The 25,088-nt window shown below is 40.8% G+C and overlaps 1 protein-coding gene across 2 annotated transcripts in view; it reads left to right on the top strand.

The window, feature by feature from the left end:
- FAM89A (family with sequence similarity 89 member A) overlaps positions 1-22,753 on the top strand; it is a 30,674-nt gene extending 7,921 nt beyond the window's left edge. For both annotated transcript variants that reach the window (XM_089694244.1, XM_089694245.1), the window contains exons 2-3: positions 1,267-1,559; positions 18,938-22,753. In XM_089694244.1, the coding sequence (XP_089550370.1) occupies positions 1,311-1,559; positions 18,938-19,201 (513 nt within the window). In that variant the 5' untranslated portion in view covers positions 1,267-1,310 and the 3' untranslated portion in view covers positions 19,202-22,753. The remainder of the gene's footprint in view (positions 1-1,266; positions 1,560-18,937) is intronic.
- Positions 22,754-25,088: the final 2,335 nt, after the last annotated feature.

Raw genomic sequence — 25,088 nt, 5'->3', positions numbered from 1 at the left:
ACTTGAGACAATGATCCATCTGCTGGCTGGTTAATAGACTTTTTGTAATATTAATGTTCAGTATTTCTTATTTATCAGGTATAGGATTTGTATAAAACATTTTTTCCCTTCAATGTATCCAAAGACTTTAGACGGAGGTTGGATAGTTCTGCAGAAGGATTACAACATAAATGTGCTTGCTTATTTCAGCCAAGTATTGGACTGAGAAGACCTCCCTGGCACCAGCCTGATCTCATTACTGATCAGCCAGGAATATCTAATCCGGATGAGGATTCTTTTCCTGAGATTTGTTAGTCAGATGTCTTCGAAGGCTGCATGGTGTCTACAGATTTATAGTGGTTTCTTGAATCAACTGCAAGAGGCCAACTGGGTGTTAGTCATCTGTAAATATCTTAACCTGATATGTAGTGTATGATAATATTTTTTAAATCGGTGCTCACACATAACATGATATCATACATTGTTCATCAAAAACAATCTGCAATTCTTTAACTGACTACGTAATGTAGCACAAAATCCTAACCACAAGTATTTGGATTAGGATTTTGATTAATAATTAGGATTGTATTAAAGTAGTATTAAACCCTCAGCATTTTGTAGCTTGACATGTGGAGCACAATAATATAAACATTCCACAGGAAACTATTTGTTAAAATTCTTATCCCAGCACTTGCAGTTTACATCTTTCAGTGCTTCTGACTCCTGCTCTCTTCAGTGCTGCATCCCTGAACCTGTGGCCTTCACAGGAAAAAGTTAACAGTAGAGTCTCTGCTGGGTGGTGGTGTGGGGGAGGAGCAGGGAGTACCATCCTAGACGTGAGGCTGTGTGTTTCTATGGATGCACAAAGTATAGGGAAAAACAACACTAGTACCTGATTGCAAGGATTTCTTCATAGGAACCACCCTGAAACAGTAAACCTGGGGCAGGGGTCTTGGCACCAGCCTAAACTAGAACAAGGATTAAAAGATAAAGAGGCTGCATACTCAGTAAATCAGCTGCTGAAAGTGCTTAAAAATCAGAGGGTTTAATATCACTTTATTAACATTCAGTGGTCTACAGGAAAATTTCTATGATTTTACTATAAATGCCTTCCTAAACCTAGATATCGGTAATGTAAGGAGTAGATTCTGTAGCCATTTGTATTGTGTTTTGTTGTCGTTTTTGAAGCTTGTTGTCTTGTAGTAGGTCATGTAAATGACTAACCTGCAAATTAACACCCTCTATTTTTGAGAAGCCTGATGCATTCTCTCTTCTGCCATTATTTAGGGAGTGCTTTTGGCTGAGACTTTGAAGTCTTCATAGAGCAAGTGATGAGTGCTTCCCATGCAGCAATTGCTCCTTTGACGCCTTGTATGGAAGGCCTACCTCCACTCCCAAAGAGCCTTAGTGGTCTGCTCAATTCAAGCGGGGGTTCAGGGTGGAGAGATCTGGAGAGAGTCTATGCGCAGAAGTCCCGTATTCAGGATGATTTAAGTCGTGGAGGCTCCAGCGGAGGCTCTCATTCAATAGCAAAGCCGCCCAACCTTGATGCTGCATTGGCTTTGCTTAGGAAAGAAATGGTAAGTTAACTTTTTTCTTTTCTTTTTTTTTTTTGTTATGGAAAGCCTAAAAAAATGTGCAGTAAAGGACAATTTCATTATGTTTTTTTTTTTGTGTACTTGGCTTTGTCCTTTTATATGCTGGTCACAAGCAGATATCTCCCTAAGAATGATGGACAAGGAGACTTTTGCCAACTCAATGTAATGTTAGCACCTGCTGCTGTTTTTCTTGAAACAGTACAAACTGAATACATGTAATTGCCTTTGGGGAGCCCTAATGGCTCAATCCTTGCTCAAGCATAGCATTAAGTTGTCAGATTGGGGGGCAATTAGACCACCCATAACCTTCCAAGTAAACAATGGGGGGGGGCTATTATATAAATTGGGGGGCTATTATATAAATGTTTTCACACAAGATTTACACAACTTAAACCCAAGACTAACACATTTTTCTAAATGGTTTCAACATTCAAAAATATTTATAAGTTAACCCCTAAATGATACATTCATAAATGGTGTTTAAGGACTTCTAACCTGGCCGTAAATGCAGTGGCAGACATAAATGTACCGGCATTTTGCTGCCATCATTGCACAAATTCAGCTGACATAACATTTTTCAGTGGTAGTGATTCCAGACTCTGGAGCAAGCATTTCTGTAAGGGGGGCTATTAGCAAAGTGTTAACTGACAGGTCAGCTAGTGCAGCTTGCTACTGCAGAGAAGCCCTGCTAGCCTCCACAGCTGCAATTGATATGGGAAGGAATAGTGTAGGTCTGTGCCTGCAAAGTGTAGCAGTTATGCTGTGCAATGAATAGGGATGACCATGCCTATTCCCTTCATGAATTTAAGATGATTTGACAGAACAGCTCATACAGGAGCTGCTCAGCTTAGATATCTACACTGACATGCTGAAAAAAAATTCTCCATATGTACCCAGTAGTTAGAGCAGTGGTGTATTTAGATCTTGTGCTGCTCTAGGCAACACTAAAATCGGGCTCACACAGCCCTTATAAAATTTTGCAAAGGGTTATATTGTGTGCCTTAAGCAATCCTTTGTGCTGATCCTGAGACAACTTGTAAGTTGTAAAGCTGAAGACAAAATGTTTTCTTTTCATTGTGGATAGAGTAAGGGAGGGTTACAACCCCTGTCAGTTTTTTTTCCCACCCATGTCTCATTGGGGAGATTTCCATTCCTTTTGGTTCCATAGCCAAAACCGGAAGTTGGAGGAAATCTCTATAAAATTAGAGAATTCCTGGTTGTTGCCAGAATCACCAGAACTAGTGTCCCCATTGGAAGGTTTCTCCTAAAACCCAAACTTTGGGATTTTCTTTCATGTTCACTTTCAGTAATCATGGTAAACAGGAGAAATATGGTGAATCTGCCTAATGAGGGCACAGACAACAATAGGAACCTGATAGGGGTTCTAATCGTTCTCCTTTCTGTCCAAAACTAAACAAAAAAAAAAGATTCTCCTTCAGTTATACTTTAATTTAGTTGAAGGATCATTTATTAAGGTAAAGGTCTACTCTTAACATGGATTGAAGTCCTTAGTATTGGGCAGCGGCTGTAGCATAGTGGTTAAGGTGCCTGTCCAGGAAATGTATGGTCGTAGGTTCGAGGCCCACCTGAAGTCCTTAGTTTTTAGGACAGGGGCAGGCAACCTTAAAGAGGTGGAAATCTACCTGAATGACATGGAAGAAGTTGAAGATCACTGGGCTAGTGTCACATCCTCACATCTAATTTAAAACTAATTACCGTACTACCGTGTGTTTAAACCAGGTGGTGAGGAGGCAACACATCTCCTCCTCACCACCTGTCAAACACACTCAGATTGCTTTTCAGAGGAGCAGTAGTGCCTGCTGTACTTGTGAATGAGTCCTTAGTTGCATTTGGCAGTGGCACTCTTAAGGCTTGTTCACACATAAATTTGGGGGGTGGAAAAACCCTACTGTAGAGTCACAGTTTTATCGCCTCCAATCCCTACCCTCTTTAGCTGCTAAGGCAGCAGCCAAAGGTGGACACATGTCGCAGCAGGAAGTAAACCCCTGTTACTTTTGGTTGGTGCTGTGGCCTGCCAATTGTGACACCCATTCAAATAAATAGGGCCACTCTGCAAGCACCCGCAACTGCATGCTTCTGCTGGGTCCAAAGGGTTAAAGCAGGTGATGAGAAAGCAACATAATGCTGCCTGCTTTAAACCCTTGTTGTACTGCAGAAGGTGCACTTGAATGGATCATTCTTGGCAGGTGCTACACCCAACCATGACAGGGCGTATAACTCCTGCTGCAGCTGCGACACGTGTACACCCCTGGTCACTGCAGCTAAAGGGGGTACGGTTGTGGGTGCTGTATGAGCGGGAGTGCTAAAAAAAACCAAATCTTAACTATGGGGTTTTACCACCCCAAAACTGCAAATGTAAATTAACCCTTACTGTTCTGAGTCCCCTATAAGGCTGCTTTCACACTGATGTGCATCTGTGACTTTCCTGGGTTAGCTGCGCTTTGCCATAGACTTCTATTATAACCTAGCAAGCAAGCCCGCAGGAAAGCTGCTGGTACACTCCAAGGTATGGGTAACCCTCAGCGCATCAGTGTGAAAGCAACCCTATACTATGCCCAGTGTATCGTTTCACACTGACCTGAAGATCTCTTCTTTCCTGCTGCCGGCACCACTCTGGAGATCTCTAGCCAGAATAAGAGGTGGAATGCAGTTGGTATCGCTCTGCATGGGACAGGAGCCGGCAATACAGAGCAGGCATTGGCTTATGTGGCTCTTGTTCCCAACTACAGCTCCAACTTTACAAGTAGCCCCTCTGCATTGCACCCTGATGCTCTGGGATGGCAGGTCTGCAAGCACAGACTGTGATCTACCAATCACCTGGCTGCGATCTACAGGTTGCTGACCCCCAATTTAGGATAATACAGACCTCTTTCATTTGAGTACAGCTCCATAAATGGCACTATAGACCTTATGGAAAGCCCAGGCATGAGAAAAAACATATTGGGAAACCAAATCTGGAGATTTTTTTCATGTAACTGCTTATAATAAAATTTTAAAACTATGTGCAATGTTTGTTAAATTTATTTAGTAAAAGACCTCCAATTTAAATGAGAAATGGTAAAATCCTCCAACTGTTTAATGGTTATTAAAACCCCAGTGTTTGATTACAGTTGTCATTGAGCATGTGATTACATTACCATCTCACACTGTGAACCCTCCTCATGTAAATCATAATATTCCAGAAGTCTGATGTTACTACGAAGAACAGTATTGTAATTGTAATGCAGTGGCATCAGTGGAAGGAAATGGTTGGCATACATTCCTATCTTAAACTGACACTATATGAAAAAATCTCCAGAGGAAAAACTTTCACACAAAGGATGGTGGTTGTTTTATGCACTTTTTTTGTGTTTTGTTTTAATAGAAAATCTGACTTTCTTATATATTTATCATATTGTTTTAGAGATTAAATACCGTGCATTGTTTGTCTAACCCTAATTGCCATTCCCCGGGAACAACGTTCATTCATAAAGAATCTATAGTGTAGTTTTAGACATGAGTATATTGCATTCATTTTTATAGTAATATTAGTTTTAAAGCATGTTAATATCTTAACATTGTTCTTTGTGTTACAGTCTGAGTTTTTACTGTGTGCAGTCTGAGTATCAGGTTGGGCCACAGAGACACAGTTTTCACTATTTTGACTCATTATGCCATCACATAAGCAATTCAGATGGGATTGAAGGCTAGACTTTTATCTTTAATTCAAAGGGTTTCACAAAAATATTGCTGTTTGAGAATTACATTTTTATACTTTATTTTGGTGGTATTTATTCACTGCTGGGATATTAATTTTTTTTGCTATGTAAATGAAAAAGTCCAAAAATTTTGAAAAAAAGTGTTTTTTTTAATAAAATTTTGCAAATAAGATTTCATCATAAATCTTGGCCAAAATGTATTCCGTTTATCTTTTTAGTAAAAAAAAAAAAAAATCCAAATCGGTTTATAACCAAAAATTATAATTTTTAAACTTTTTTTTTTTACATTTTTATTTTAATTTTTTATATTTATTTGTATTTTTTTTTTTTACATATTGTCACCCTAGCAGTACAGTGTGACACTGTACTACTTGTGGGGGGTGGTGATGATTTTTTTTTTTTACACTGATTGCTTTTACACCCGTATAGGATATAAAAGCAATCATTTCTCTTTCACTCTGTCTGCATTCTTGCAGTCATTGAGAAGTACTGAGTGAGCTGTGATTGGTCACAGCTTGTCACATGGTACAAGGCTGTTGTGAATAGCCTTGTACCATGTGACCTCTGTGATCATTCACAGATTTCATACGTAGTAAGCAATGATGTCACAAGTGACATCTTGCTTACTACTTTGCATGTGATCACTAATTGGCCAGTCACATGATCGGGACCTCATACAGAGGTCCCGTCTGCCGATCGGTGTTTCACTGTGTCCAGAGGACACAGCGGGCACCGGATCGCGGTGCTGCGTGCTCCCAGGGAGTGTGCACAAGCAGGGTGCGGGGAGGCCGTTTATAAACGGCCACCCGACCCTGCACTGCCACCATCCAACCGTTTTATATACAACGGCCAGTCGGGAAGTGGTTAAAGAATATTGCAATTCATGGTATGTTTTAGGCCAGGGCTGGGCAACTGCGGCCCTCCAGCTGTTGGTGAACTACAAGTCCCATCATGCCTCTGCCTTTGGAAGTCATGCTTGTAACTGTCAGTTTTGCAGTGCCTCATAGGACTTGTAGTTCTACAACAGCTGGAGGGCCACAGTTGCCCACCCCTGTTTTAGGCCATTGTCCATTTGTATTGAGAAGCATGGACCTATCAGTTTCTCAACATTTGGCAGAGTCTGCTCACATAGTATAGCCCTATATATTTTATAATTGATACGGTGATTCTGTCAGTAGTCATATCATCAATAAACACTAGTGACCTTGTTCCATACATGCCTATGCTATAACACTGCCTCTACCATGTTTCACAGATGATAACGTGTGCTTCGATGTAGGAGCAATGGCTTGTTTTTGCCATACTCTTCTTTTCCCATCATTCTGTTATCTTGGTTGCATCTGTCCAAAAATATTGCCCCATAGCAGACATTGACTGTAAAGGCAGCCTCCATTACACCCAAGTGACTATCATCTTGTCACATACCACACACAGCTGTATACTCTACACAGAATCATAAAAGACCTCCAACCAGTACTAGCCATAACTCTCTGACCACTGACAGTTGAAGTTAATAACACTGAGTGTCTTGATACAATGGAGACCTAAACCAACTCCAGGGTCACCACTCTGAGATCTGTGTCCTCTATTCAGTATATTCTATTCTAGGAGCAGGTCAGGCTAGAAGTCAGTAAAGTCAGGGTGCATTGGATGGAGTTAGGCTGAGGATTCTATCACCAATTACATGCTGGGCTTGCATGGTGAGCAGTGGCTGAGATTTCTCCCCTTGTTTTGTGGTTGATACAATGGAGGATGAACACAAAGAGGGAGAGGAAAGATTGGGAGTATAATAAGTCAGAAATTCAGAAAACTAAATGTATGCCACAATAGGGACAAAAGGTTTTTTTGCCATTGAGACAAAGCCTTCATCTTCATGTAGCTCACAATTGGGCTTCTGTTTGGATCTTAGAAGAAGGTTGACCCTCTTGTCCTGGAAATGTAATGGCTAGTGCAAATAATAAAGGTAACACAGTACAGTACTCAACTGTCTTGCTTCTAGACAGACCAGATAAAATCTGGAATGTCATGATCGTATGTGCTTATTTCACATCTCTACTTGATTGGCAACACTAGGGTCGTTGGTTCGAATCCCAACCACGGCAGCACCTGCATGGAGTTCTCCCAGTGCCTGTGTGGGTTTCCTCTGGGAATTCCAGTTTCCTCCCACACTCCAAAAGGCATGCTGGTAGGTTAATTTGATCCTGTCTAAATTGGCCCTTGTATGTGTATGTATGAATGCAAGATGCAAGTTAGGAACCGTAGATTGTGTGCCCCTTGAGGGTTAGGGACTGATGTGAATGTACTATATATATATATATATATATATATATATATATATATATATATAATATTATGTAAACCGCTGTGTAAATTAACGGCGCTATATAAGTACCTAAAATAAATATTGCCTGGAGTCATTTTTACTTTGATGTCCACTGTGTGTGTGTATGTGAGTAAAGTATATAACTTTTTGGCTATTTGTATGAAACCGCTCTGTAGAAGGAAACCAAAGATTTTAACGTTTCCAATAATATCAATGGCTAACAATACAACATGTTGCTACTCCCGAACTGAGCAGAATTTTTAGATGTTTTTTTGCTGGCAAAGTTTAATCAGCCCTTCATGTTCTTGAGGCTTACTATTGGTTTGCACCGTGTGGTAAACCCTTTGTATTTACTTTCATGAAGCCTTCTCTTTATTGTAGGCTTTAACAATGAGATGCCTGCATCCTGGAGAGTGTTCATGACTTGGCTAGATGTTCTGAATGAGTTTTATCTCACCAGGAATTCTGTAATCTTCCAAAACAGTTGTGTTTCTTGGTCATTCAGGTCCTTTGATGTTGAACTCCTCAGTGCTTTCATTTTTGTACGGATATCCAGGATTTTTGAGGTCACTCCTGATGTTTCTGCCATCTCTGTGGTCAGTGTGTTTTGTTTTTTTTAGAACCCAATGATGACCTGCTTTAAAGGATAAGTTCACCTTTATACAAAAAATAATGAATGCAAACTATTTTGCAGGTAAAAAAATGTGCATTTGTTATTTTTTGCTGCAAATCATTGCACCAGCGATCAGCAGATTGCTGGTGTCATGCAGGTCTCCCGTAGTTCTGTCAGTATATCTGCTTAGGCAAGCAGATATATTAACCGGAAGACTCCATGAACTACCATGGCACTCTACAGGGACTTGTAGTTTCTCATTCACAGAACACAGTGAATGAGTGACACAGCCAGGCAGGTGGAGCCCCTCACGGCCACGCTTTTATTTTTTTATTCATTTGACATTTAGCTGTCAAAGCGGACGAACGGGGGCAGGTCTGATAGTTACATGTTACACCCTGAATATGGGTGTTATATGTAACATGTTATGAAAGGTGAACTTATCCTTTGAAGCCTCGTACACACGATGAGAATATTGGATGAATGATCGTCTGGGTTTTTTTTGCCTTCTAGTCTCATATCGAAAATGAATAGGTTACTAAAGTGACGAAAATTCTCATACAACTTCCTGCAATGATGTATTGTACTCTATTGTAATGCATTCTTTCATTTCCGAGCATGTGTCTTGATCACATGATTTTTTTTTTTTTATCGATGAGTACTGTACTAATTAAACATAAATTGTTCTGTTAACTTAAGTAAAAAAAAATAGTGCTTATCCCTTCGGATAATTTCTCATAAACTGTCCTGATCGGCTCTTGAAAGCTGTGTACTAATGGTTCGATTATCATAACGATCGGTCCAAGTGTTTTTTTGGGGTTTTTTAGTCCGATTTTTTTTTTTTTTTTTTTTTTTTTCTCATGGTGTGTACTAAGCTTTATTTGTATTGATAGCTCTTTGGGTCTCCTATTGGGAGTCCACAGCAACAGCTTCCAAAAACAAACACTATGCTTGGGTGCCTAATTTGTCCCTATTCCGCAGTGCAAGTTTATCATCCTACTTAGGCTGGCAGTTAGTGGTTGTTCAGAAGCAATGGAGACCATGCTCCATTATACAGGGTGCGGCAACATAACTTCCTTTTTTCAAAACGCAATAAAACCCATTTTATGAATCAGAATTGTTTTTATTGTCTTTAGATATGTACCTACATTATTAAAGTTTGGTTTTACACAGTTTTGAAAATCATATCAGGTAGGTGACGCCCCCCATTGTCCATACACTGAATAAGCTGATTTCTGGCATTTTTTCATGACCCTTACCAGCATAGCAGCGAGTATGTTGGCAGTTTCTGTGCGGATGTTGGCCTTCAGGTCTTGTAGGGTCCTTGGACGGTTTACATAAACGCGGGATTTCAAAAAACCCCACAAAAAAAAGTCGCAAGGGGCCAAATCGGGGGAGCGGGCTGGCCACTCCAAATCGCCCCTTATTGAGATGAGGCGCTCCGGGAAGTGTTCCCTTAAACAGCCATTGATGCTCTTGAAAGTCCAAGGGCAGACGCATGTTTGCGCGCAGAACACTGCGGGGATCGCAAGATTGAAGCTCTCACTGCTTCGATGTTCTCAGGTGATCTGATGGGTTGAGGGACTCCAGCTCTTCGTCTTGTCGTACTCGCGGTTTGTCTGAACGTAGTGACCCACGTAACAATTGATTTCCGGTCCGGGACACGGCCCAACGGGGCTACATTGAAGTGATGTCGGAAGGCGTGTTGGGTTGCGATCACAGAAAATCCATTCGAAAAGTAGGTCTCTACGGCAAACGCACGCTGCTCACTGTTCCAACGCATGATGATGACTGACCTGGAAGAGAACAAAAACTTTAGAACTACGCCTGTCGCCTGAGACCACTCCCGCCCCGCTATGGCCGCTACAGCCTGAATTGCACGCATTTCAAAAAAGGAAGTTATGTTGCTGCACCCTGTATATTGACTGCTTCTAGAGGGAATATCTAAATCATTAAATCATAGAAAAATGCATATGCAAAATTTAAAATGAGTTTAATGTTTCTAAAATAACTTGAAATGTGAATTCACTAAAATACAACCCAGATTTACCTTGTTACTAAAGCCAAAACTTTATCCAAACCTTAAAAAAGTTTGGATGTTAGTACCTCTGTCAGGTTTAAGTTTGCTGCCTGTGATCCTGTTGGGTAGATTCACCCTCTCTTTGCCTGATAACCATTGTGACCAGGACAAGAACATGATGAGAAATCCAAAATGTTATAGTTGTCACAACAGGAATAAAGGAGTAGTGTTCCATACGCAATGCCTGTGGTGTACTGGCAAGCATTACAAACTTTACCCAGCAGCAGGCCCACAGCAACGAGATGTTGAAGTAAATGGGGACAGAAACTGCATTTTCACCTATTTTAAAGCTCAAAGTGAAACCATGCTCTTCCATGTGTTCACCTGAACTGGGCCTTCTATTTTGAGCACACCAGGAATGCACATACAGCTCTCCCTTTTGGCATTCATGTACAAAGATTACTATGCGAGTGAAACTTTACTATAATAAATGATAAAAGCATGTTGAATATACCTCTGAATAGGAATATGGCTGCTCCCATGCATATATAAAAAATCTTTAAAATGATGTGTTGTTACATTTATTGGATTTGGTCAGTAATAAAGGTTTGAATAGTACCTATCATAATATAAATATGAAGGTTGACCTAACCTAGACCAATCACACAGCAAATAGTCCTTATCACAATACATTTTTCTGATCAGAGTTTAAACCAAGGCATCAGCAGCCAGATAATTGGCATTCTCAGAAGGGAAGGTCAAAAATAACAGTTAATTATTTCTATTGAAAGATTTCCGGTATAAAGTGTGCCTTTTTAAAATTGCACTGGATTTACCACTTGTATTTATAATCTCCACTGTTCTTAATAATTAGCAGAATCCTGGCATACAGTTTTAGCAGGGTTCATCTGGACATGTGCTGGATAAAGTATTCTAGTTGTGATAGAGCAGTGGTCTCCAAACTGCGGCCTGGAGGCCGGATGCGGCCCTTTGCTTGCTTTTATCTGGCCCTTGGGCCACTTTTCATCCCACTGTTAGCAACAATGGAGCAAAGTTCCTGCCCTTGACATCTACAATGTGGCATTATTTCTCTCACTGACACCAACAATGGGGCACTATTCCCCCTAATACCAAAAAGAGGACACTGTTTACTCCCACTCACACCAAGACAATTTCTACTCCTGCTGGCCACAGTCTGGTCTTCCTAAAGTTTGAAGGACAGTAAACTATCCCTTTGTTTAGAAAGTTTGGAGACCCCTTTGGTAGAGAGATGAAATGATGGGGCACCTCATTAGGTTCTCCGTGTCAGTGTGAATGTTTTGCAGCTTTATTGTACTTGGGCTAAGTTTTTGTAGCTGCTGACTTTTAATAAAATGGCTGGAACTCCGCTTTCACCCACAAGGTCTCATGCACACGCTCTGCTGAACACTTTTTCTCCTGGCAGGAGAAAACCAGTGTAAAAGAAGTGCCTAAAATGCGTTTTGGCTCATCCAGCGCTCAGGTTGATTTTATTGACCAGAATATTAATTTATTCTGGCCATTGTATTGAATGAACGCACAAGAACTAAACGCACATTTTGGCACGTTTGAGCATTTTTTTATGCTCAAAAGCTCCTCCCCTGAACATGACTTTGTTGCTTTTTTCGTGTTTTAGCTGCCCCTAAAGACCTGTAAATGTCCGTGTGTTCATGGACATATAGGTTAACATGGAGGGGTAAGGGGTAGGGATGTAAATCAGGCATTTTTGAACTGAAGTGTGCATGAGCCCTAAAGCTGGCAGTCTTTCTGCAGAGATAGCACTTCGGAAAAATGATCATAAAGCTTATCAATCTAGTTCAATAAGTAAGATCTTTCAAAAAGAAAAGGAAAACCTTTTTAGATATACCGTACTTAATCCACAGACATCGAGGACTTGTTTTCTGCTGCCAGGGCTAGTGCTCTGAATAATTTTGGTTTTCACGACATCTGGTGACCTAACTGGTTGTTGAGCAACAAGGTGGAAGAAGCGACTGGCTGTTTCCCTGTTATTTTTCTAAGACCAGAATCCACAATCTCTGTTATAGCAACTTATCTGTATATACATGATGGCTCTCTCAAGACCCCACTCTCCTTCCCTTTTTATTCGAACATGTGAACTGGGGAGTCTTGAGACAATAAAGCCTGTTTCACACCTGTACGTGTTACGATTGATGTGTTTTTTTGGCACATTTTGTTGTGTCCTTTGCTTTGTAGAACACGCGTTTTGATGCATTTCGCATTTATTTTTTTGGAAATAGGAAAGTATCAAGTGCGACTTTGATGCAACTTTACACTCTCTGACACTCTCTGAAGGTGCCTCAAGTTGCTGCAACTTATGAAAATGTTACTGCACTACTTTTATACTCTCTGGCATTCAGTTGCATCAAAGTTGAATCAAAGTAGCGCGGGAACCTTTTCAAAGTTGCTGCACCTTTGAAAATGTTCCTTCACTACTTTGATGGAACTGTTTTTGATGCGTTTATGCTTTTGCCAATAGGAAAGTATCAAGTGTGACTTTGATGTGACTTTACATTCTCTGGTACTCAAGTCGCATCAAAGTAGTGCAAGAACCTTTTCAAAGTCAGTGCAACTTTCAAAAGGTTCCTGCACTACTTTGATGTAACTTGAGTGCCAGAGAGTGTAAAGTCACATCAAAGTCACAGTTGATACTTTCCTATTTGCAAACGCATAAACGCATCAAAAACACAACACTTGCGTTTTTGGTGCAGTTTCATTGAAGGCACCAAAAATGCAATCTGCTGTGGGAAAAAAGTCCCTGACCCTTGCCAAAAAATTCAGCGGCTGAAAACGCAAAGATGTGACTGTGTCCCATAGGAAACAATGTTAAATGTACTGTAGTGCATTTTCTGCAAATCAAAAAAAGCAGTGAAATACACATTGGTATGAGCCAGGCCTTAAACAGGAAGACAAGAAAAGAAAAATTGTGCCATAAAGTATATGCTGTGTGCCCGTGGCAACAGTATTGAGATAATTTTGCAAACTATCTGTTAGCGTTAGACTATATATATCAAATATATAAATCAATCAAAAGCAGCGGAAATGTTTTTGTGTTGTGTCCTGCAACCAGCCACCCCTGTTCCAGTGCAGGTTACAACATTCTTTTTTTTTTTTTTTTTGCTTCAGGCAATATTAAGATACTAGGACTGAGCTCTGAATCATGGGAGGAGGCCACATGTTACCATACCTAGAAGTAGAGGATATTTTGCAGTGTGCCCAATGTTGTAAAAGAGTGTCAGAAGAGGGCAGGGAAGGTGACTATATTCAGACTTTAACCACTAGCCTACAGGGCACTTATACCCCCCCTTCCTGCCCAGGCCAATTTCCAGCTTTCAGCGCTGTCACACTTTGAATGACAATTGCGCGGTCATGCAGCACTGTACCCATATGAAATTTTTATCTTTTTTTTGTGACTGATAGAGCTTTATTTTGGTGGTATCTAATCAACTCTAGGTTTTTTATTTTTTCTTAAACAAACCAAAAACCACTGAAAATTTTGAAAAAAAAGTTTTTTCTTAGTTTTTGTTATAACATTTTGTAAATAAGTGATTTTTCTCCTTCACTGATATGCACTAATGAGGCTGCACTAATAGGCTGCACAGACGGACACTGATAGGTGGCACTGATGAGGAGGCACTGGTAGGTGACACTGATGGGCACTGAAAGGCAGCACTGATACATGGCACTGATATATGGAAATGATAGGCAGCACTGATAGGCGGCACTGACTGGCACTGATTGGCGGCACTGATAGGTGGCACTGATTGGCATTGATAGGTGGCACTGACTGGCACTGATGGGTGACACTGAAAGGCAGCTCAGATGGGCACTGATATGTGGCATTGATGTGCACTGGTAGGCAGTGATATGTGGCATTGATGTGGCACTGGCACGAGGCACTGATGAGCACTGACACAATGGACACTGACAGGTGGCACTTCTGGGGTTACACTGATGATCAGGGCACACTGATCATCAGTGCCCTGATGATCAGTGTACATGTCCCCTCCACGGAAAGCCGATTACCGGCTCTCCTCTCCTCTGTCAGCGTGACAGCTTGAGAGGAGAGAAATGCTGATAACAGGCATTTCCCTGTTACATGTGATCAGTTGTGATTGGGCACAGCTGATCACATGACCGAGCCGACACCTTAGGCTCTTTCTGTGATCGGTGATCCCCTGTGTCCGAGGGACACAGCGCACCGCCGATCGACGCGCTGCGCTCTCCCTGTGCCACGCATGGCGTTGAGAATGGGAGGACGTCATATGACGTCCTCCCAGAACGAGAGAACCACCTTGCGTCCATCATATTACTATATGGCGGGCGGAAGGTGGTTAAAGACGCTGTGTCACTCTGTCTAAAATGGGCAAGATTACAGAGTCTAGCACTTCACAATGCATAGCAACATGCTAGTGCAGGGATTCTCAACTAGGGTTCCTCCAGAGGTTGCTAGAGGTTCCTTGCGCAATCAGCAATTTCTGCCTATAAGATAAGTTCCCACTGACACCATTGATCTTTTTAGCAATCTGTAAGGGGGTAATTCTTCCCAATGAACACAAGTGTAAGGCGCATTCTTACCTCTGACTATCACACTAATGTATCATGAATTGTAGATATAGTCATTTTTAGCAGGGGTTCCCTGAGACCGGAAAGTTATGTCAAGGGTTCCTCTGCATTGAAAAGGTTGAGAAAGGCTGCGTTAGTGTATTACGGTGCGTTGTATTACAAAAAAAGGTTCATGTCTATTTTGGACGAACTGGGTTGCCTTGCCTGCCATATTGAGATTATTAAAAGGTTCATGTCTGATTTTAGACATACTTGGGTGCCTTAGCAGCCAATTCAAAATTTAATACACTGCCTTAATGCACCTTCATATGCATCATAATGCACATTTGTTAACATACCGCAAGAGTGTAAATGAGCCCTTATACATTTCTTTTAAAAATAAAACTAAAAGAAATCCTTTCACTTTTAAAGTCCAAATGGCTGTGTTTTTCACATGGTAATCGCTGCTCTGCTATTTACTTTTCTAATGTGTAACAAAGATTCATTACACAGCAGTCATACTCACAATCAATAAGGCTTTCCATATAGGTAATGTGCTGAAAAAGCAAACAGACAATGACATCCTTTGTATGTGTCTGTAGTGAGATAAGTGGCACATTTTCTCAGCATAGTTCCTGTATATATTTAGGACATAGGCATTGTAAATGTTAAGTGAGGCGCTTTCTGCAAAACTCGAGGATATCCGTAGAATCCATGACCTAATTGTTTTCCTATTCAGAGGGATAAATACTAGGATATGCCTTCCTATTGTCAATTTTTTTTAAAGCCTCACTATATTGTTTACAGAGGAATAGTAAAGACGCCTAATAAAATGTGTAAAATTCTATTGAATGCAAAGATAATAAAGTATCTAATCTAAACATTTGGTAATAAGAAAGGTGTTTTATTTTTCTAAACAGTAAGGCCCCTTCCACACGTGGCGGATTCAGTTCCAATCAGCTCACAGATCCCCTAGCAGAGTGGCCAGAAGACACATCCGTGTGCACTCTGTTTATGCAGAGATGACATGGACCGAGCACGCTCTGTTTAAAAGGGCAGTTGGGTGTAAACGGACTGCGCTGTCCATTTATACTGTATTACCCTCTGATCTGCTCTACCTAAACAGAAGACGATGGGGATCCCCTTACATTTTCTTTTTAGTGGACCGGGTTGGACCCAGAGTTAAGGTGTCCTTGTGTCCGTTTACATCCGCTTGTCCATAAGGATAAATGGACCTTCCGATCAGGTCCACCTGAAAAACTGACGGATCGACCTAATCAGAACGGCTGTGTGAAAGGGGCCTAAATCAGAAAATGGTCTACATACAAGCCAGGTAACTAGTGGTTGAGCCAGCTAATCCAAAATAGACTACTAGTTCCCCAATGGGACTTTTTAGGCATTCATATCACAACATTATAGTAAAAAAATCAGTTGGTCATTTTATTCAAGTACAAATTTCTGGATTATATATATATATATGGCTTGCAGTACAGAATGTCAAAGAAGGAGTGCACAAAGATGCTGTCTTGAGTATTATCGTATACAAGATATGTTTCCATTAAACCAACGCGGTTCACACATATACAGCTCTTTCCTCAGGGAAATCAAGGATTTCACATCTCTGAAACGCATCGGCTGAATGGAAACACATCTTGTATGCGATACTGTTTGACAGCCTCTTTGTGTATTCCTTTTTTCACATTCTGTACTACAAGGTGTATATATGTTTTTAATTCAGAGTTTGTACTTGAATAAAATGGGCAATTGATTTTTACTATAATGTTGTGATATGCATGCCTAAAAAGTCCCATTGGGTAACTAGTAGTCTGTTTTGTTTCACAAAGTAGGGATGTGCTATATATGAGAGTGTATGCGCAACAGCTGAACCAGTGAATATGGGGATGGAAATGAGAACGATCAAAACCTCAAAGTGTGTAGCTGAGGCACAGAAAAGGTTATTAGAAAGGATAGGGGCAGATTCATCATGAAGGGTAATCCTAAAGTAGCACACCCCAATAAATGTAAATGATTATATAAATTCATTTTTATTCGGATGATTTGGGATATAAATGCAGGGTAGTAGTGCTGTAGCAACATATCTACCAACCAGGGGAATAACAGCTGCATTGTAAATGGGAATAGAAAAACAGAAAATGCCTAATGTGATGAGAAGGGATTCTGTTATTGGATGGACAGAGAGCAATCTGTCCCCATGAAATGGGTTTGACATTTTGTGGATTGAATAATAGATCTATTATCAAGTAGAGCTGCAGATGTTCTAGTGGTCATGGCATAGGATCACACCAATGAAAAAAATGGAGTAACTTGGAATCTGGGGAAAAATTATTTTAGAGGTGATAAATGTCTAAGAGAAAATTTTAAATCTAGGCTCTACTAATTTTCAGAAAGGTTACTAGTGCACTATTATAAAAGAGATCTCTAGACCTTAGAAAGTCAATAAATGGCTGATAAGGTTGCACGCGGGTCTTACCACTTAGCTATCACATATATGCGTCACTGTCTTGTTCTGTGCTCTTTTGGTGCCACCAGAACTGTGACCAAGCTGTCACAGGCAACTAAGGCTCAGTTCACACTACTGTGACCCCATTGTCATGCGACTTTCATGAGACCTTAGAGTCCATGGGATTCTAAGTTGCATTGAAGTCACATGAGAGTAGTGCAGGAACCTTTTTTGAATTTGCTGCAACTTCGAGTCGCATTGACTGGAATGGCTGCAATTAAAAAGGTATTTTGACTTCTTGTGCGACTTTGTGTCGCAAGTGGCATTTCTGCTCGCATCAGTGTGAACCAGGGCTCATGGTCAACTACCAGTGATGGGAGCCTGTAGGATGGGTTTCCAAAGACATCAGCATTGTGCAGCCAAAACAGTCAGGAGCTTCTCCTATCAGCCTTGGGCATCACTGACTATTTAAAATACTGGTTAACCTACTTGGGGATCACCTACCGCAGATTTACTGCAGTAGAGCAGCCCCGCCGTGCCATATAACGTACATGTACATGATTTGGAATTTCCAGATTGGACACGCACACGCCTGCCGCCCCAGCTGTGCTTTCATTTGCTACATCACAAGCCGATCAGTGGTTCCCAACCAATGATTTACTCACTGATCAGCTGCGCAAGTGACAAAAGAGAGCCCTCTGTTGGTAAGCAACGATGTGGCTGTTTTTTTGTTTTTCTCCCTGCAAAGAACACATACGAGCAGCACATTTTAACCCTTTGATTGCCCCTAGATGTTAACCCCTTCCCAGCCAGTGCCATTGGTACCTTGACAGTGTATATTATTAGCACTGGTCACTTTATTAGTGTAACTGGTGATGTCGGTGATCGTTCTCACAAAGTGTCAGTGTCACATTGCTTACCGCATTATCACAGTCCCGATATAAGTCGCTGATCACCTCCATTAATACTATAAATACATTTTAAAAAAATTTTGGGGGGGTTAGCAAAGACATGTAGCAAAATACATTTTGGCCTAAATTTATGAAGAAATTTTATTTTTCTATTGGATATGTTTTATAGCAGAAAGTAAAAAAAAAAAATTTTTTAATAAAATGTTTTTTTTTTTCATTTATATAATAAAAAACCCAATGGTGATCAAATGGCACCAAAAGAAAGTTTTATTTGTAAAATAAAAGATATACATTTCATTTGGGTACAGTGTTGCATGACCATGGAATTACCAGTTTAAGTAGCGCAGGGCTGAACAGTAAAAAATGGTCTGGTCATAAAGGGGGTAAAACCCTTTAGAGCATAAGTGGTTAAAAGGGTTAATGGGGTTTTTTTTTTCTTTTTCTATGTAGGATACAAACTGGCTGTGAAACTAGAAATCAGAATTTCCCTGCTTTTGTCTACCAGTGTTAGCCCTGCAGGACAAAGTTTTTTTTTTTTTTTTTTTAAATGTTTTAAACTTCTAGTCCAGGCACACAGAACATAAATAATTAAGTGTTTATTTGGTGGAAAAGCGTAAATAATTAATTTTTTGCCTGACCATCCCTTACATTATTCATGTGATCATAAGATTATTTCATAAGCCTCTATGCTTACAAGTTTTTTAAGAGCTTTTCTGTGTTTTGTGATTTTAGGTTGGGCTTAGACAACTCGACATGTCTCTCCTGTGCCAGCTATATTCGCTTTATGAATCCATTCAAGAATATAAAGGCGCTTGTCAGGCTGCTTCCAGCGCAGAATGTTCATATGCGATGGAGAATGGTTTTTTTGATGAGGAAGAGGAGTACTACCAAGAAGCCAGTGCCCTTCATAAGGGTGGGAGAGAAGACTCTGAAGGAAACCTTGTTTTGACTGTACCTACCCTCTCCAATGAGGACTGGATACTAGAGAACATTTGATGAAGGAGCTGGATATTTCCCACCTTGATTTTGTTTTTCCAGCCACTTTTTTTTTTTTTAATAGGAAAGTGGTTTGTTAACCATAACATAAACATTTTCAGGCATGCTTTTAAAGAGTGCTCTGTTCCCGCTCACCATTGTGGGCAATAATGTTGCTATAAGCAACTTGAAAGAAACTTTCAAGTGCCTTTGACATCCGAAAGCACTTAACTGTGGGGAAAGACTAGACAAATACCTTTAAGATGTGTTACGTTGGAGACTTAAAGTAATAAGATTTAATCATACAGGCTTCCATCATCTGCCTTAAATCGCCTATTAAGCAATGGTGTATACCCTTAGTTCATACATATACCAAGGGAATGTTTAATAATTTCATACAACTCATTGGTAAAGTCATCAGTGAATGTGCAGTCGGTGAAATAAAGGCTAGTTATTACTTAACAGTGCAGGTTTTTTATGTACTGAAGTTCAAAACTAGGTGTAATTACCTGGGAGGTGGTTATTTTTAATACTTAGTCTCCACCTAACACGTGTTTATAAGCCATTTGATAATACAGCATTATATTATAATTATATAACCATAGATTTAAATAACTGTGGATGAGTTGCCTATAGCGAATAGAGAACTAAAGGAAAACACAAAATTCCTTAATACATATTTTAAACAAATAGCTATATAAAGGCGTAAAGCGCATAGGTACTGGACACACCATTTGTAAAGGATAATGATGTTATGTAACTTTTGCTCCTATAGCAGGGAATGCCTTTATATTCTGTTCAACTCCATTTATGAACCAGCCGCATCATAAGTTAGAAATGCACCTCAGCTGCTGATAGATGGTTTGTAAATTGTAACCATCAAGAAACTGCCCATAAATGCCAGCTGGAATGGATTTAGTAAACATTTTCTTCAATTGTTTCTTTTAAAAAAAATAATCAGAAGATAACTACAGGGATTAGAATCCATACTAGTGCTAGGCTAGCCATACAGTCTTAGATTTTCTTTTGTTCATCACACAGGCTAAATGAGAGAAAATTAACAGATTCCTTCACTCACACTAAACATGGATGAGGAACTCTCCCATGCCAGCTATTAAATTTAGGCTGGTTTATCACCCGTGGCTGCTTGAATACCTAAATAGTAACTGCATCTGATTAGGTATAGTCACTGTTTGACCAATAATTTTCTACCCAGCTAAGTCAATTTTTAACTTGACTTTTGTCAAGCCAAGTGGTGCCAACCGGGCTACCATGGCATTAATTTCAGGAATCAGCCAAAATTCGAGCCATCTATGGCCAGCTTTGCATACATGGCCAGCGCTTTTACTCATTACCCAGTTTGATGATCATACATCTTAACTCGGAAAATGCTCCTAATAGTAGAATACAGAAGCTTGTGTAGAGATTGATACAAAATCAAATATATATTCCTTAAAAAGATATCTTTTAATATAAAATAGTCTGTAAAACAAGCAACATTTTGTACCTGTTTCCTTTAGATAGGAGTGCTGTTTATATAAAAATAGGTATCTGCAATTTTTGATAACCTACATCCTACCTTTGTTGCATCAGTCTAATAAAACCAGAGAGAAATGTCCCACTGTATCATGGAAGCTGAACTCAGTTCAGGCCTCCCCAATGAATCACAGACTGAGAGTAATTCTTTCGCACAGAAAATAAATTCACATTTTTCTACACATAGGTAACAGAGGCAAGGGATTTTTAAAAATCTGCTCCCTTCTCTTGAAAAGTAGCCTTTTTAGACCTAACAATGCTTTAGGGAAGGGGTCTCCAAACTTTCCAAAGAAAGGACCAGTTTACTGTCCTTCAGACTATAGGGGGGCTGGCTGTGCCCAGTTGGAGTAAACAATGCTCAATCTGATATTAGGGGGAGAAATAATTGGTGCCAGTGGGAGGAATAGTGCCCCATTGTTGGTGTCTGTGAAGGGAATTATGCCTATTTGTTGGTGTCAGTGGAAAGAATAGTGCCCCATGTTTGGTGGCAGGAATATTGCATCAAGGGTCGGATAAAGGCAAGCCAAGGGCCGCAGTTTGGAGACCACAGCCTTAAGGGCTCTTCCTGTTATTTCCTCAATATTTGGCAAGCAACTTAGTATATGAGGGCATTTTTTCAAAGAAATCCCTGATTTTTCTATTTTAAATTAAACATGTAATAAGAGAAATCCTAGACCTGCATTTGATAGCTTCCTACTGCAAATTATAGTGGCCTGGCTGTTAATCTGATCCACTGGCTTTAATACGTTTAACTCCCTGACCTGGAAAGCATGCACAGTAAGTCAGGTCATTGATTAAAAGTCAGGTTCAAGGTCATTGATTAAAAGCATTAAAGCTAAAAGAACCAATATGACAGCCAGACAGCTATCCTTTTCAGAAGGTAAAGTCAAAAGTGGCAGCTTCCATGTTTCTCCAATGGTGGATTTCCTTTAAAGGATATCTAAACCCGAGAAAAAAAACTTATGATTTCATTAGTTTTCTGTTTTTAGGCTTGGTACATTTTCTGCAAATACATAAAAGCACCTGTTGATCCTGATAGAAAATCGGTCTCCTTGTACCTTTCTGTTTATTGAACTGAAATGTCAAACAATATTTTCTGCTTTCCAAGCTATCTTCTGTGAGCTTACACAACTCTTTCCCCTATGTAATAAGGAGAAGAGAGGTGTTGGTAGTCCACATCAGGAGAGAAGCCGAGGGTGACAATGTTGCTCCTCTACAGTGGAGTGAATAACTACAATGCAGTGAATGATCGTGGTCACCCTAGGACAGAAAGTGTGTTTCTAGCAGGATCACTAGGAGTAAATAAAGGAAAAAAGTGTTGGAAAATTATGCAACCACCTCATCTAAGGACTGCTGAGCTGCAATATATCACATTTTTGCATTTGGTTTAAATATGCTTTAAGCAAAGGTGAAAATCGAATTGTGATACTGATGTGTGTGCACAAGCCTTTCCGTGCACAAAAGTATTTCAGGGTGCATTTTTAGCATCGTCTCAGAAACATAGCACAAGTCACTTGCCACTTTTTATTTTTCCTGCCTTCTTCATGTACCTCACATAAGCACCATTAGGCTCCAGCACTGTTAGCCGTGCATATCTCATTAGACTGTAACTCGGAATGTGTGCAGCTCATTGTTGCTTTTTCTTTGTCATACAGTCTATTTTGATCAGTATTTAATGAATCTTACAATGGTTTGACACTTTAATGCATATGCTGCTTGCTTTTTTTTCTTATTTTATGCACTTTTTTGTGTTTTGTGTGCTGGTTCTGACATGTTATACACATAGCCTCGTAGATCCATATGTATCCGTTATAGAAAAAGCGATTTGTTAAAATACATAAAGATGCAAAAAAGACAAATAACACATTGAGCCTGACTTTTACTAGTCGAACATTTGTATTTATGTTTTGGGACCTTAAACATTTCTTTGCTATCAACTAAGAAAAAATACCTATTGTTTTATTATGTTCACTACATGTATATTTATTTAGGAATAAACTGTCATACATTTTCTCTAATAAAAAAAGTGTACACAAATTTGAAAGCCTTATTTTTGTTCCAGTGCTTACTACTGTTCAGAATAGGTGCAGATCTTTGCCTCTAGCTGGCCATACACGGCGATAGCTGGACCCACAGAGGTTGCACTAGTAGTCCAACTCCTCCAGGATGGCACATCAATACGTGCCATTGCCAGAAGGCATGGAGGAGATTCCAGGAGACAGTTACTCTGGGAGAGCTGGACAGGGCCGTAGAAGGCCCTTAACCCATCAGGAACATGATGAGCACTGCCAGAACCCTACAAAATGACCTCCAGCAGGCCACTGGAGTGAATGTCTGACCAAACAATCGGAAACAGACTTCGAGGGTGGCCTGAGGGCCCAATATCCCCTAGTGGGCCCTGTGCTCACTGCCCAGCACCACAGAGCTTGATTGGCATTTGCCATTGAACACCAGAATTGGCGGGTCTGCCACTGGTGCCCTGTGCTTTTCGCAGATGAGAGCAGGTTCACCCCGAGCACGTGACAGACTTGAAAGGGTCTGAAGAAGCTGTGGAGAACGTTATGCTGCCTGTAGCATCGTTCAGCATGACTGTTTTGGTGGTGGGTCAGTGATGGTTTGGGGAGGCATATTCATGGAGGGACTCACAGACCTCTATAGACTAGACAATGGCAACATGACTACCATTAGGTATCGGGATGAAATCCTTGGACCCATTGTCAGACCCTACGCTGGTGCAGTGCGTCCTGGGTTCCTCCTGGTGCACGACAATGCCCGGCCTCGTGGCGAGAGTATGCAGGCAGTTCCTGGAGGATGAAGGAACTGATGCCATTGAATGGCCCCCATGCTCGCCTGACCTAAATCCAATAGAACACCTCTTGGATATCATGTTTCGGTCCATCTGACGCCACCAGGTTGCACCTCAGACTGTCTAGGAGCTCAGTTATGCCCTGGTCCAAATCTGGGAGGAAATACCCTAGTACACCATCCGTCATCTCATTAGGAGCATGCCCTGACGTCAGACATGCATACAAGCACGTGGGGGCCATACAAACTACTGAGTACCATTTTGAGTTGCTGAAATGAAATCTCAGCAAAATAGACTAGACTGCTGTATTATTTTTTCACTTTGATATTTGGGGTGTCTTTGAATTCAGTCCTCTATAGGTTGATAATTTTGATTTACATCAAACAACGGGGCATCCTTACGTTCCTAACACATTGCCCAGTCCATATCAGTATAGATATCTAGCATGATATTGTTCCCCATTGAGATCTGATGTGTTTTCAAAGTGTTCCTTTAATTTTTTTGAGCAGTGTACTTTCTACACTCCTCTCTTGCACATACTGGCCTCATCATACCTTCCATATCCTCTCCTGCATATATTGGCTTCATACATTCCACTCTCCTCTCCTACCCATACTGTCCTCATGATACTTTCCGCTATCCTCTCCTGCGCATACTGGCCTTATCATTCATTCTATACCCCCCTCCTACCTATACTGGTTTTATAATAACTTCCACTCTCCTCTGCTGCACATACTGGCCTCATTATTCCTTCCACTATCCTCTCCTACCCATACTGGCCTCATTATACCTTTCACTCTCCTCTCCTACTCATACTGTCCTTATCATACCTTCCACTCTCCTCTCCTACACATACTGGCCTCATTATACCACCCACGCTCCTCTCCTGCACATACTGGTCTCATCATACCTTCCATACCCCCCTCCTACCCATACTGTCCTGCTGCACATACTGGCCTCATCATACCTTCCACTCTCCTCTCCAACCCATACTGACCTCATTATACCTTTCACTATCCTCTCCTGCACATATTGACCTCATCATACCTTCCATATCCTCTCCGACCCATACTGGTCTCATTATACCTTCCACATTCCTCTCCTGCACATACTGGTCTCATAAGATCCACTATCTACTGCTGCACATGCTGGCCTCATCATACCTTCCATACTCCCCTCCTACCCATACTGGTCTCATCATACATTCCACTCTACTCCCCTACCCATACTGATGTAATGCCCTCCAGCTTTGTTAGGTTGTTTTTTGTTAGAGGTTGAGTAGCAGCCTGGGAATGAGTCAGCCTGGGGCCAGGAGGTAGTGAGGCTACCTCTGGACAGGCTGGGAGGCTCTAACAGGCCAGGGCTTCTTAGCCTGCCAACCTTTCCAGAAACCTGAGATCTTTCTGGAAGAGGGGTGGAGGAGGAACAGATCTGCATGTTTGATGGGCTTTGACCAATCCCCTGGCAGGAGGCTGAACATGGTGACCAGGGAAACCCCCAAATGTGGCAGAGCCTGGGGGGTGGTGTGCAGTGTTTGGTGGAAGATGGATTGAGGAAGGGTGGAGT

This window comes from Staurois parvus, unplaced genomic scaffold (assembly GCF_062004578.1).
Source record: "Staurois parvus isolate SC_StPar_1 unplaced genomic scaffold, SC_StPar_1.0 ptg000657l, whole genome shotgun sequence".
NCBI classification, from domain to species: domain Eukaryota; kingdom Metazoa; phylum Chordata; class Amphibia; order Anura; family Ranidae; genus Staurois; species Staurois parvus.
Note: the sequence above shows the minus strand (reverse complement) of the source record. Positions and strands in the feature narration are given on the sequence as shown.